The sequence below is a fragment of the Uranotaenia lowii genome, chromosome 1, assembly GCF_029784155.1.
Source record: "Uranotaenia lowii strain MFRU-FL chromosome 1, ASM2978415v1, whole genome shotgun sequence".
In the NCBI taxonomy this organism is placed as follows: domain Eukaryota; kingdom Metazoa; phylum Arthropoda; class Insecta; order Diptera; family Culicidae; genus Uranotaenia; species Uranotaenia lowii.
The window spans coordinates 101,127,881-101,143,597 of NC_073691.1; the positions used below are offsets into that span (position 1 = coordinate 101,127,881).

General features: G+C 40.8%; 1 protein-coding gene across 1 annotated transcript; it reads right to left on the minus strand.

Annotated features, from left to right (window-relative positions):
- Positions 1–5,351: 5,351 nt before the first annotated feature.
- On the minus strand, positions 5,352–6,585 carry LOC129737666 (peptidylprolyl isomerase domain and WD repeat-containing protein 1-like). Its single transcript, XM_055728827.1, has 3 exons — positions 5,991–6,585; positions 5,734–5,926; positions 5,352–5,670 (listed from the first exon to the last, which is right to left on the minus strand). The coding sequence occupies exons 1-3, from the start codon at positions 6,005–6,007 to the stop codon at positions 5,578–5,580; spliced, it is 303 nt and encodes a 100-aa protein (XP_055584802.1). The 5' UTR covers positions 6,008–6,585; the 3' UTR covers positions 5,352–5,577.
- Positions 6,586–15,717: the final 9,132 nt, after the last annotated feature.

Sequence of the window (15,717 nt, forward strand, 5' to 3'; positions counted from 1 at the left end):
AAACGGGGCAACTTGAGCTGAATCACAGTGTAATTGGCCCTAGAAACCGGAATGTTCAACGAGAACGCTCTTCGTCAACCTCGAGCGACAAATCGCTAGATTTTGGAAAACCTTTCAATTAGTATTGAAGGCGATTATATAAAAGGCTTAAACTTACTTGGAGATATCAGAAACCTAATATTATCCACTACAAATTCGCGAAAAGCTAAAGCACTTGGAACTTAGTAAACGTTTGCAAAACACGTTGCGACGAGATCCAGAAATACAATAAAATCCGTTATTTTTCATCTGACGTTTACCGCTTTTTTCCTACACGCTCAAACTGGAAACCCAATCTGTGGGCTATAATCCCACGCAAGAAGATTGGAACTCCGACAATAGAATAAAACACGGAAAATTAAACTTGTGTAATATTGATAATGAAAAATAATAAATACGCTCCAAAATATACTGTGATTTAGAATAATTTCTTTTTATTATTAATTAAATTTTTGTTTGCACTTGGTATTTTAATTTAGTTCACATGTTTGTTTGTACAGTAAATCAAAACTTTTTAAGCTTTCTAAATGAATAGGCGGTATCTGTCGGAGGCTTCCCTTGTGGAACTTAATCGCTGGAGGCCGGAGTTCAAGGAACGTTGATGGCCAGTAAAGAATTTCTTTAAACAGAGCGGAGTCGATTACGATGCTGATGCCTTATGACCCCGATACTCAATGACAATACCAAGCCTTATTTATGCGTTGTTCAGACGAATTTGGGTGTCTAAACTTTTGTATTGTAGGTGAATGTCTCAAAGTTACCGTAAATACCTGTTAAATTGGCCGAGTGAATCTTGAATTGTGAAGGCAAGGTTCAGATGGCGTGTGTTATTGGTTTGGTTCGCTGCGAATGCGCAGGTAGGCGAAAAATATTTCTAGTAATACTTCGGTATTACATAAGAAATATTTTTTCCCGGTCCGGGGGAGAGTGTAAGCGTCAGATAACACTTCCATCGAGGTTGTAGTGATTTGTCGCGGGTAATTGTAGTTTTTAAATATCGCAGTGAGGGAAAATGATGGGTGATGGTTTTCCCCGAATAATGTAGTTTTCAAAGCCGACGACAGCGCCACAAGCCACCAGTATGCAGCCACGAAGCTTCAGCACCTGACAACGAGAGGGCCATCTATGGTAACCCGCGCTGCTTGGTAACCATCCCGATCGGTAGCGACGCCCGACGAGTTCACGAAGGCGAACGATCGTGTCCGCCACAATGGGAGAGCAACGACCTATACTCGCGGTTCAAGGCCGGACAAAGGCGGCTTCCTGGTGCTGGCTCACTTCGATTAGTACTACGAAACTGTGAAGTACAAAGTGCACGACACATCCAGCACACAAAACCCATATCTAAGTGATAAAAGCCAGACACCAGGTAAGCCAGGAGACGCCGAACCGCCATTTTGTTCCTTTCCGGAACACTAACGCCTGATTCATCAACAGGACCCCTAAGTCTTTGGCCAAAAGCAACCATTTGGCGGGACGACAGTCAACCTGGTCCCTGAACCCTGGTCCTGAATCGGCCTTGTATTTAGTCCCGGTCGTCACGGATAGAAGTTATCTGCCGGACGGTCACACGTCGAAGGTGGTTGTCGATTCCGCAATACGAACCCTTCGGAACGACCAACCAGCTCTCCAACCCGCTCATTCGTCCTCACCGTACACACTTAATCTTTTCTCCTGTGGTCGGGAGGATTTCGTCCTGTATTTTTAACAGCTGAAATTACAGGACGATTTCAGGACAGAGAAACAGCTCAGGAAAACAACTGTCACATGCACCTGTAGGTTCGAAACAGTTTTCTCCTGTAATTTGCAGGGAGTTTCGAAGTATTCCTGTAGGTTCGGAATGGTTTCCATCCGGTATTTACAAGAATTTCAGATATGTTTACACCAAAATAACAAAATCTTTTGTTTATTATTATTAACATTTATTCACAATCAATTATACTTAACATTCCTTTGTCATAATTAGCACATTAGCAGCTGCCTTTCCTGATGGTTATGTAATTTATGTTGGATTTACCTGCAAACAAAGAACAGCCAAATATCAGTTCTCAGTCGATTATAAATTGGATGAAAATACTAACCTGCCCCAGCACCATAACTTGCTGCTGATTCCACCGGATTTTACCTATCCGTTAGATCCGCGGCCTTATTTTGTGAAGCATATTTCCAGCAGTCAGCAGCGGTTTCATCGGCAATCAACTTCTCCGGCAGTCAGCAGCAGCAGCATCGGTATATAATTCTCCAACGGCCAATTCCTCGACCTGTTGATCTCTACCGCCCGCTAGACTTTCAGCCACTCCCGCTTTAATCGAACGACTATTAGTTTATTTCAAAAGGGAAAATTATGCGAAACGTTATACGTAAGACAGAAAAGGATGAACTATAGAAAACGCGACAGAAAACTTTTGACAGCTGAAGTTTTCCCATGATACAGGAGTTAGAGTGCCTGTGCATTCGTGAATATTATGTCCTGGATTTCAGGAGAAATCAACTGTCCCAAGATTCGGGAGGGTTCCCATACGAACTTCGAATGAATTCAGCCATTACCCTGTGTTTCAGAGAGTCATTATCCCGAGGAGAAAATATGCAATCTAAGTGTGTAGAGATTCGCGGAAGGAAAATCCCGGTTGCCGGCCGGAATTGGACTGACAGAGTAGTTGGTCAGCAGTAGCGTCATCATCGCCGTAGATCCGCCAGTTTCAACAGCGACAACCAGGGCTTGGCCCTTAAAGGTACCGTACTATCTAGTCATTACTAGTTTGCGCATGGCAATTGTCAAATAAAGGTAGAGAAGTGCATAATTGGGGTTTTCCTGATCTTAGAGTTCGAACTCCCTGCGATTTCTTTTGGTAAGCGAGCCGCCCTGAGGCCTAATAAAGGGAGTCCCTGTAACGCCGGTGGGGTGGTAGGTTTTAAACTTACAGGTTTTGGAAGAATTGACCATGAAAAAGGGGGGTTGTTAAGCAACTTAACCATGAAAAACCATGCATTTGAAAACACAAAACTATTTAGTTGATGGTTATTTCAGCTTCCATTTTTTCTAATGGGAACCGTGGAATTCATAGTCTTCGAATGTTTTTTCATCGTTTCAACTATGATGCACTTCAATGTTTATTCATATTATGTATAAACCCTCGTAACCGTGGAATTTCATGGTTGGAATTTGTTTTCATTAATTTTCTTCTTCGAAGGATACATTTTTTAATAAAAAGAGACAATTTATAGATATATGTTCCAAATATGTTTATTGCTTTTGGAAAATTTTAAATACACTTACTTCCACTGTTTCCACTATTTATATTCTTATTTCTACCTGAAGCTTTTCCTGCCGGCTGCTCGATGCCTCCCTCCTGTCCAGAGCAACCATAACTTGGGATTTCGCATGTTGTAGCCCTAGGCCTCGAAGTTGAGCGAGAACTTTATTATGCGTTGTGCTCCAGCGGTCTTTCCTATTCACCCAATAATGAGATCCACGTCTCAGGTTCGGGTGGCCAAACTCCATCTGTTTCTGGAAAGACATAGTATTCAATTTATTTCTATGTTTACTATTTATGTTAGCCAAAAGTACTCACCAAGACCACCGAGGTTTGTGCCTTCCGATCGAATCCCAGCTTTGCCCCGGCTTCTAAAATACTTTTTAATAACAGAACTTGTCCGAAGGCCCGATTCTATCTGGGAAAAAATCGCGAAAAAATCATCCGGCAAAATGGCGCGCGATGGATCGAAATTTGTGTTTACACGAAAAATAATAAAAATGTAAAAAGAGGAAATTTTTACCAATGTTCGTTATAGTTTGGATTATTGCGCAGACTCCAGATACCCAGACTGACCACTGAAGGCTGATTTTGGCGCTTGTTCCGCAGCGCTATCTACGGGTTATCGTGAAACTAACGGTCACATACACTAAAGCAATTTTTTTACACAAACATAACTATTATTCTGTAAACTTTAAAACGCTATTGATATATAACACACACATTTGCATTGTGCTTTTTGTTTTTTTTAACATCTAGAGATGAACACGGTCGTTATTGATTACCTACTTTTGATAGAAAAAATTACACGATATGGTTAAAAAACCACTCAAAAAACATTTTTGAATTAGAGCGCATTAACCTAATTTGGTTAGAACTCAACCATAAAGCTTATAAAAAATACATCGACTTCGACAGAATCGTTTACGATCTCAACAAAACGTTAGAATTACTTTCGTAATTTATGTTACATTGGTGTTTGACATAAAGAAACTCACTTTAAACGATATGTGAAGAAACTCATATCTCAATCTTGATCAATCAAAATAAATTCAATTAACACTTGCAATATTGCACGACGCTTTGTTTAATGTTTGAGTTCATTAGTAAACTTTTATGAGTTGGAGTTTTTTGCCACAATTTACGACAAAAGGGCCGTTCACATACCACGTGGAGAACATTGGGGAGGGGGTGTATGAAAATGTCTACGCTTGTCCACGGAGGGGGGCGGGGGGGCAGGGGTTTGGGTCATGTCCACGTGGACAAACTTACTTTTAAAATATTTTCTAAAGGTGAATAAATAATAAGATGTTTAAATCAAAATCTTAAAATGTCAAAGCTTTCCAGTTAAAGTTTAAACAATTACCTAGAAGCAACTTGAAAGCAAGTGATAAATATGATGATTTAGAAATTTAATTTTAAAATTATTTTATGTCAGGAAATTTTTATTCGTTTTTTTCAAAATCAACCATTTCAATAACAAAAAGGCTTAAAGTGGTGTTTTCTAACTGACAAAACATAGGTATTAAAAAAAACGATTTCAAATCTGTCCACGTGGACATCCGGGGAGGGGTTAGGGGATTGCCAAATGTCCACGCTGAGGGGGCGGAGAGGGTCAAAAATCTCATTTTTCTGTCCACGTGGTAACTGAACGGCCCCTAAAACGATGATTTTTCAACGATATCAGGATGAGTACTAGCTTGACATCATCTGAAATCAAGGAAAAGAAACCCGTTCGGACCATCCCAAAAAATCATATCTAGAAGCAGCAAAAGACAATAAAAAGCGTTTACACGGTGAAATATCCTATTACAATATTGCTGACCATCAAAAAGCAACCGAAAGTTTATAGACTTCAATGTGTATTCACGGTATCGTGGATCGTAAAAAGTCATGATGTAAACCATCAAATTCATGGTATTGTGATTACATGGTTTTTTCACGGTGCAAGTCTTTTCGGGTAGGTACTTTTCGGCAAAAAAAAGCTCAGTTTTTGAAAAGAGTTCTAATTGTAATGTCATATAAACACTATCTTAGACTTAAAAAAATGACCAGCTCAATGCGGTCAACATCGTGAGCGATCACAACCAGCTGACCCTTTTTCTGCTCGACTAGTTCGACGACGGTGTTGGCGCCCTGACGCAGGCGGTTGGTTTTCTTTGCCGAAGGTTCCTTCTTGCCAGCGGCCTTGGCCTCAGCGTTAGCCGGCAGGTACTTCTCCAATAGACCGAACAGCAGCTGGGCCGTGTGTTTTCCAAAGCCTGCAAGATCTGTGGTGGGATCTTCAGATGCTTCTGCAGCACGGCCTTGTCTCACGGCTCACGGCACGGCCTTCATGCTCCAGCGTTAATGCTGTCTTGGAGTTTTTGACGCGACCCTAAAACAATGAAAAAAAAATCAATTAAGAAATTTTCAAATTAAACCGTTTCAAGTAGTTTACCTGGAACAGTGTCAAATGTATCGGACGAAGGTTATCATTCTTCCCGATATTCTTTGCGCACATATTGGTTTCAATATTAACCATTTTTTTTCCGAGTATGGTGGGGTACAGTATGAAATGACCACTGTAGTCGAAGGCAATGTTGATTAGGGCAAAAGATTCCGACTTCTCTAAATCCAGTTCGTTAGCCATCCTAAAATGAGATCATTTGATTGAATATTACATGAATCTAGGCACTGGGTAACTATAACACAAACCTTCGTCCAAATTCCATGTTTGAGAGGCCTGGGACAACTGTTGGCTTTCGCTATATCGTGCCAAGTACTCGTCGTACACCCGGAGTAGTTTTCCCGTCAAGACTCCGAACACTTTTCCAACAGACCGAACAGCAGCTGGGCCGTGTGTTTGTCCAGAACCTACGAGAACTGATGGATCGGTGGCGGGATCCTCAGACGCTTCTGCTGCACGGCCTTGTGGTGCTTAATGCGAATGTACTTTGGCCAGCCTTGAAAACCTGAACCTGAAAACCTCGACAACACTGACAAAGTGCTTTATACGTTTTCATTATTTTTTTTGGTCAAATTTCAAACCATTTATTGAATATCGCACGTGTAATTGTTTTTATCAATGGGTATAAAAAAACGAACGTGAATTCGTCACATCGAAATCAAAACATAAAACGAATTCACTCACACGGGCAAACGCTATTTGACATTTCATGCAACGACAAGAAAATAAAAATGATCTTTGTTTGCATCAAGATAGTCATGTTCTTTTACCATTCAAAATTCGTTTTGGCTGTGTGGAAAAGTATTGAATTCGATAAATAATACAGCGAAATTATTGCTTATTTACGTTGAAATGAACCTCATTCAAAATTATAATTTTTGAAGAATGGATTCATTTTGAATACTAACTACTTTTGGACTATGATTTAAACAAAACTTTGAATCAAAGAATTCGGTTAAATGTAAAAGGTGAAAAATTTTTGGAAACAAAGAGAAATGGATTTGAAACACACATTTTTCAATGTCTCAAATTCAGTGGATATTTGCCCTTGTTTTTCAAAAATTTCTTTTAGAGAAAAAGTTGAAGTTGGTTGGAAAAAATAGTCTAAAAAATTAGGCTTTTTAGGTTAATTTTCCTCTAGTCCAGAATTATGCTTAAAAGATTTCTGAGGTTATATTTCTAAATAAAAATTTAAGTTACAGTGAAACAACCAGCATTACATCACCAACACTACCAGCAGCAAATAGGATTAAAGAGCTGGCCAATACATTCGTCGTTATAGCTCTATTATTCTGCTTCATTTTTTCTGCAAATTGTCAAAACAAGTTCTAATCAATCCAACGATAATGTTAATAACTTATTTCACTCCTCAAACCAATCAAGGTATGAGCCAAAAACAGTTAAGATAAATTGAAATAAAAGTTTTTCAAGGATTTAATATAGCGTGTTTGTTTTTTTGTCAGAACTCAATAAATTATTTAATGCGGACATTAAAAATTTCCAACTGTCACTCAGCCGGACAAATTTAGAAATCAAAACTGAATACCAAAATAATTGGCACTCAACTAAGGAACGATATAACGTAAGTTTTGTATTTTTTCATCTAAATCGATCAACGGTCATTGTGTGTACAACATTCATTTCTTATCATGATACAGTAAATTAGAGCAAACAATTCAACATTGAAGGCAAAAACCAAATTGAAAATATTCAAGATGGAATTTCAAATACTAATAGGTGATTAAATCAAACCAGTTTTCATTTGGCTTGTTAATTATCAAGTGCATTTTTTTTTCTTGATGAAACACAATGGTTTCACGATGCCCCGATAGATGGCGTAAGGTACTGGGCGATTCGCAGTTGTATGGGCTCAACCGCCACTGATCAGTCTGGGTATCTGGAGTCTGCGATTATTGTTTTACCATTGAAAACACTGTTACATTGAACATCATAAGACAACTATTGTTATATGATGATTTTCGTTTATTTGGCAACTATGAAATATTAAGTCTGTTCAATGGAACCTAGTCGAAATGAGTCGAAACAAGTAGAAATGGATTGACAGTTGATCACCTGTCTCCCAATTAACTTCGACCGATTTCTACCAGGTCGAAACCAATCCTGCTGCCGAGCTGGATTAGTTTCCACTAGTTTCAACTTGCTCCATTGAACATCGACCTGACTAGTTTCGACCAAAACATTGTTTCGTTGAACATCTACCAGTTGACGGAAACCAGTTGAAACCGATTTTTGCCAACCGTTGAACGAAGCTATTATGGATCAACTATATATTTCAAGGTCACTTAAAAAAATGTGGTGACATCATGATTTAAAGTGGTTCATAAATACTGAGATCTTACGTTGAAATTCATTGTTAAATTGAAAATCAAAGTATGGTCATATTATTGCTATGATCTTTGCTATTCGGGCAGTTAATTAGAAGCTAGAGTATAAACCGAAAAAATAGCTTCAACTAGCCATTAGCAGGATAGTTGCTATTTCACCGAGTTCCTGCTGAAGAAAGGTAACGCGGTATGTATAAGGTTGAACTTAGTCGTATTTTTAAAAGTTTTTTTTATATCTTCACCAGACCCAATAAACATTTTGGCTGCTTAAGAACGGCAATTCGCTGAACAAAAGCTGAGCTTAAGCGTAATTGCTGCTTCAGCTTAATGGTTGAATAAAGACAAACTATAACCATGTTTCAGCGTTTAAAGAAGTCACAGTGCAGCCAATAGGAGGAGTTGAAGGGTTGCTTCCATAACACTATTTCAGCCTTTGTTCAACCATTCGCTACCATTGGAATTTGACAGACAGTGAACTGTGGTAAATTGCCCTGCATGATGGCGGCTTGATTGGAATGAGAGGGGAATTTTTCTTTTCTTTATGCAATGAGATTTTTTTATGATTTCTCATTTAGCTTAATTTTGAAATAAAGAATAAATTTTCGCAAAATTTTATTTTTGGTGCCCAAAACTGAAAAAAAAGATCATTTCTCTCACACTTATTTTAAAAAAATATTCGGTTCAGAGGCATGTTGGTCGCTTAAGAACGACAAATTTTCATTGCGCCGCAGATTTCATGATTGGTTCTGCGTACTGCGGCATGCGACCAACAAGCCGGAGGTTTAAAATGTTGGAGATAACGGTGGAAAACTGAGCAATCGGGAAAATAATAAACAACTGAAATTACCATAGTTACCTGTAAATTTAGCTATTTAAGAAACGATCAGTTCAAGTAAAAGTTAGTCTTAATAAACCTGTTAAATATACCAGTAGTCTTCTCTTGGTAGTTCGATCTATGGCCATAAACCTCCAATAGGTTATGGGCCCAGGAGTGAAGAAAGTACAAAGAACCGTTTCTGAAGTGTTGGTGAAAAACTCGTCGCAATTGGATTTGCCAGAAATGGATGGAAGCAAGTACTCAATCGAGAAACTCAACAGTACCAATTATGAAAGCTGGAGTTTCAACGTGGAGATGCTCCTTGTGCGAGAAGACCTGTGGAAGTTTGTTAGGAGTCGAGCCCCGGATCCGGTTACCGAGGCGTGGAATCAAGGCGACCAAAAAGCACGTGCTACAATTGCTTTGTTGGTCGGGCCGAGCCAGCGAAGGATTATCCAGAGGTGCAACACATCGAGCGAAACCTGGGACGCCCTGGAGAGACAGTTCCGAACCTCGAGTGTTACGTCGGTTCTGGCCATGTTGCGGAAGGTTATCAACATGCAGTACCAGGAAGGTGGAGATCTGGAAGCCCATCTCAACCAAATGGAAGATTTGTTCGAGAGAATCGCCAAGGCCGGGTATGAAATCCCTGCCAAAATTTCGATGCTGATGGTCCTGCGGAGTATGCCGGAGTCGTACGACAATCTGGGTCTGGCTTTGGAAAACAAGCCGGAAAACGAATTGACAATCGAAATGGTCAAAATTCGATTGTTGGACGAAGCAATCAAACGGAGTGAAGGAAACCATGGCAACCGAAGTGAGTCCTTGTTACGTGTCCAAACATCGAAGCCGTTGCTATGCTACCAGTGTCGCCAACCAGGACATAGGAGGCGTGATTGTCCAGCAGTGAAAAAGGAAGAAGAAGCGAAAAAGTTGCCAAGGAAACCGTTCAAACGTGAATTCAAACCACGTGCACGTGTCGCAACTGAAGAAAATTTTGCGCGTGAGAAAGAGTTTGCGTTTGTGACTTATTCGACGAAATGTGCTACCAAATCCTGGATCGTTGATTCGGGTGCAACAAGTCACATGTGCGGAAATTTGGATTTTTTCGACGAATTGGTTCCGGAATCTGGCATGAGTGTGAGAGTAGCTGATGGAAACATGTCCGAAGTGAAGGCCAAGGGAACCGGTAAATTGGTGCTGTGCGATGCTGAGGGAGGCAAGAACATTATTACCCTATCCGGTGTCCTGTACGTACCGGGTCTAGAATCGAATCTGGTGTCCGTAAGCAAGCTGACTGAAAAAGGTGCCGAAGTGGAGTTTTCCGGAAGTGAGTGTTTGATTTGGCGTAACAATGAACTGGTGGCAACTGCGTTCAAGTCGCAAGGGTTATATTACTTCGAAGAAACCCGAGTGGAAGTAGCAGCCAATGCACATACTGAAGGGTGCATGTTCGAGTGGCACAGAAAACTTGGCCATCGTGATCCGGAAGCAATTCGACGATTGGTCAGGGAAAGTCTGGCGGATGGTATCGAAATTACTGACTGTCCCTGTGCAACCAATCAACCCTGTGAATGCTGTTTGGAGGGGAAAATGGCACGGCTCCCTTTCCCCAAGGAATCTGGAACATCATCAAATCGTGTACTGGATCTGGTCCATTCTGACATCTGTGGTCCCATGAACACGGTTTCTTCTGGTGGTTCGAGATACTTCATGACCATGATTGACGACTTCTCAAGATATAGTGCAGTGTATTTCCTACAAAGAAAATCTGAAGCAATAAATGTTATTAAGCACTACGTTCGTTCTGTTGAAAATCGTTTTGGGAGAAAACCGGTGGTGATCCGATCTGACCAGGGAGGTGAATACAAGTCATCAGAATTTCAACGATTCTACAAAGAAGAAGGCATTACCCCGCAGTACACCACATCCTACACGCCGCAACAGAATGGGACAGCCGAGAGAAAAAATCGGAGCCTAGTGGAAATGGCTCGTTGTTTGCTGCTGGATTCGAAGCTGGGATATCGCTACTGGGCGGAGGCGGTAAATACAGCGAATTATTTACAAAACCGTCTGCCGACAAGGTCCATTTCGAAAACGCCGTACGAAGTCTGGTTTGGGAAGGTTCCCAGGCTGGAACACTTGCAGTTGTTTGGAAGTCCTGCGTTCGTCCATGTTCCAGATCAAACCAGAAGCAAACTGGAACCGAAAGCAACGAAAATGATATTGGTAGGCTACTCCGATCAACACAAAGCCTATCGGTTCATCGATCCTGTGACTGATAAATTCGTTGTCAGTCGTGATGCTCGTTTCCTGAACAGTGGTTCCGGAATAAAGTTGGCTCAACCGTCGCAGATAGTGGAATATTTCTCTCCACTGGCACCGAATCAAGAAAAAGAAACCGAAAATCCAGAATCTTTGCAGACCGAAATTGAGTTGGATCCAGAGTCTACATTGATTGAGGAGGAGCCTTTGGATAGCAGCCTCGATTATATCAGCAGTGAGGAGCTGCAATCCCCAATCCAAGTCCGGAGGTCCGAAAGATCCACGAAAGGAGTGAGGCCAGTGAGGTACAGCGAGTATACGAATTTGGTTTCCAAGCAAATCCCGGAACCAAGAACGTACAACGAAGCAGTATGTGGTCCAGAAAAGGAGTTGTGGTTGGCAGCAATCAACGACGAGCTACAGTCATTGCAGCAGCATCAAACTTGGGATATAGTCGATCAGCCAGCTGGTGTCAACGTTATCGGCTCGAAGTGGATTTTCAAGCGGAAAGAAGACGAGGCCGGAAATGTGGTACGATATAAAGCCCGACTCGTTGCCCAAGGCTTTACACAGAAATTTGGCACGGATTACGACGAAGTTTTCGCTCCGGTGGTAAAACAGGTAACATTACGAATCCTTCTTACCATTGCCTTTCAGCGAAAAATGATCCTCAAGCATGCCGATGTGAAGACGGCATATTTGAATGGCGAATTGAGCGAAACTATCTACATGAGAATCCCTGCTGGTCTGCCAAATAATCGAGATGGAACGGTTTGCCGCTTACGACGAAGTCTGTATGGTTTGAAACAATCGGCCAGAGTTTGGAACCAAACCTTCGATGCAGCCTTGAAGAAGATGCATTTTCAACAATCAACCAACGACAGCTGCCTCTATTTCCGTGGTGGCACGTATCTGGCGATTTATGTGGATGACATCGTTGTGGCCTGTCCGTCCGAGGAGGAGTATGCTGAAATTTTGTGTGAATTAAATAAATCGTTTGTTGTCACGTCACTAGGAGATCTACGACATTTCTTGGGCATTGAAATTTGTAGACACGAGGATGGTATTGCGCTGAACCAGAATCGATACATTTCCAAGTTGCTGAAGAGGTTCAATTTGGACAACGCCAAGCAGTCGAAGATACCGTTGGATCCCGGCCATCTGCAAACCAAGGAGGAGAGTAGTAAACTGCCGAACAACCGTGACTACGCCAGTCTGATTGGTGGTTTACTCTACGTGGCCGTCAACACCCGCCCAGACATAGCCGTTTGTGTATCCATTCTTGGGCGGAAAGTGAGCTGTCCTACACAAGCCGATTGGGTTGAAGCAAAACGGATCCTGCGATATTTGCACTTCACCATCGATCACGAGTTGTTATTGGGAACAACAACTCAACCGCTGATTGTGTACGTCGACGCTGATTGGGCAGGTGATTCCAAGGATCGAAAATCAACATCTGGATTCTTGGTCCAATTGGGTGGCGGAACAATTTTTTGGTGCTCGAAGAAACAATCTTGTGTGACTTTGAGCAGTACGGAAGCAGAATACATCGCTTTGGCTGAATGTGGCCAAGAAATTGCCTGGCTATTGCGCTTGCTGGGTGATTTTGCTGTCAAGGTGGACTTACCGCTGAACGTGAAGGAGGACAATCAATCCTGCATCAAACAACTGATAGCCCCTGGTATTGGTCGTCGCTCCAAGCATATCGAAACCAAACATCATTTCGTCCGGGAAATGCAGCAAAATGGAACCATCAACACAACCTACTGCCCGACTGGAGAGATGATCGCAGATATGTTAACGAAGCCCCTACAAGCAACAAAACTGAAGCAATTCCGAGAAGCAGCCTCAGTACTTCCATCGAGGAGGAGTGTTGGAGATAACGGTGGAAAACTGAGCAATCGGGAAAATAATAAACAACTGAAATTACCATACACGCAGAAAAAGAATGGGGAGTGGTTCCAACAAAACGTTTTGTTATTTTATTTTTTATTTTAAAAGCAGATTTTTGGATAACTTTTACAAAAATTTGGAATATAGATAAACGAAAAATATTGTTATTTTTGTACGCTCATTTGTTTATTGCATTAAAATGCAATTTGGTTTATTTTAAATCCAATATGAGGTTTCTTCGATAAACGTGTAACTAAAAAACGATAACTTGAAAAAAAGAAAAAAAAAGATGAAAAACTTTCAGGATCCGAAACACAACAGCGAGAAAAGTCATCAAAAAAGTTAAGGCGAAGAAACTTATGCTGAAAGCAGCTTTAAAGGTAGGTTTCATAGTTCCTAACTAGCCCGAAAACTTCTCAAAAACGGCTGGAAAAACATCTTTTTTTAGAGCATCCATTTTTTCTTCAACTTTTTTTAAATTTCTGTTCCAGATGCTTCGACCCAAAACGTGCCGTCTACCCTTTCCATCCACTGCTGCTCAACTGGATACAATCGAGCTGCTGGATTCGATCGAGTGTTATAAATCAGGTTCCCGGTTGGCATTCTTGGCGTATGTGTTGGCCGTCGGGGAACGCTTCGGCTTTTCCAGGACGAAGAGACCTTCGTCCTTTTCCTGCGCATCTGGTTCACGATGAACATCACCACCAGGAAGTCGAAGAGCAGGCCTTCCCGATGACAGCCGTTAGGATGTTCTCCTGCCCAACTGGCTCGAGCGATCGTGAAAATTTTAATAATTGTAAGTTTTTGATAAATTCCAATAAAAACTTTTGAACATGCTATAAATCTTTTTAAAATACAATATAGAAATCCGAAATGCAAGTATACAGTATAAACAGACATAAATTAATTTCAAGTCAAATTAAAAAAATAAATTGATTTCAAACATCACAATCTTGTTATTTTTTAACCAGATTTGTGTTGTAATCTTTACGCTAAATTTTATTATTTTGACAAGTATGATGGATCATTTTCAAAAAGGGGGTATTTCGTTTTAAATCAAACGATAAGTTTAAATCAAATCGATACTTTTATTCAATGTGGCCAAAAATATATTTGTGCTTTTTCCCAACCAAAAATTTTATTATTTTCGTTCGAAATCTTATTGTTTCTAAAATAAATTTTTCTGCGTGTAGTTACCTGTAAATTTAGCTATTTAAGAAACGATCAGTTCAAGTAAAAGTTAGTCTTAATAAACCTGTTAAATATACCAGTAGTCTTCTCTTGGTAGTTCGATCTATGGCCATAAACCTCCAATATAAAAGTCGGGGCAGTTGAAACGAAAAAAAAACAACACACAGGGGAAAAAGCGGGTGCGAAACATCTGACAGACAGACATTTGACTTTTTTTTTATTTTTTTTTTTGGATGATCCGTCAATTGACGTTTAATGACGTTTGCTGAATAACTTCTCCAGATCAAGATGATTAAAGGCTGAAGACACGTGAATTAGTGAATTTTTGATACCTTCTTTCAGCCAGATTGCTGATTAAAAATTGAACCACGATATTTTTTCAGCGTTTATTCAGCAAAAAGTGTTTGTTGGGGAATATCCTTGATAATTTAAACGCAGTGAAAACCCTTTTGGTGAATTCAAGATTTCGGGTTTCAAAATATGATTATTCATTCTACAATCGAATACAATATTTTTTTTAATATGTTTTGATTTATCTGTTTTTTTTAATTCTAAAATCTCATTCAACCAACAGATGGCAGAACCGATAAACTGGAAGACTGGTCACTTACTAGAAGGGGCCATGGACAATGTGTTGTTGCTTAATCACCTTCATATCGTTACAGGTTTGTTTTGCATTTCGGCCCTTGAATTTTATTCATCATTTCTTGTACATTTTATGTTTGCAGATTCCTATTGAGTCGTTTCCCTTTAAGAGAAAGGCCGGCGCAGAGGCTGATTCGACGCTGTAGAAACTTCACGCATTGATCCAATTCCGATGCTAACAATTAAGATAAGTATACACGACACGACGACGAGGGGCTGCAGACGCTGATCGTGGAGGCAGAACGAATTGTCAATTCAAGGCCCCTAACGTACTTGCCTCTAGAATCAGATGAATCGGAAGCACTCACCCCTAACCATTTCCTGCTTTTAAGCTCCAGTGGAAACCACAGAAATGATACACCGAGAAAGGCGCAACTGGATCATGCTGAACTTACTATCTTACGCAAAGGACTTGGGAAACACTGGGAATTAATACAGAGCCAACTTGATGCGTTCTGGAAGCGCTGGCTACATGAGTACCTCCCCGTAATACGAAGGCAGCAAAAGTGGTTCGAACATTCAAGGTCACTGGAACAAGGAGATCTAGTTCTAGTAGTAGATCCCATGAAGCGGAACCAATGGGAACGTGGTCGCATCATCCAAATGCTACCAAACTCCGATGGATACGAACGCCGAGCAATCGTACAAGTAGGTAATTCTAGACACATCAGGCCCGTATCCAGATTGGCGCTGCTTGACGTTCAGGAAAAACGTGTATCCCGTGAGAGCACCAGAATACACCCGGGGGAGAATGTTGCGGAATCAAACAGCGACGATGGCCACACTGGTGTCATCGAACGACTCGACGATTGACAATTC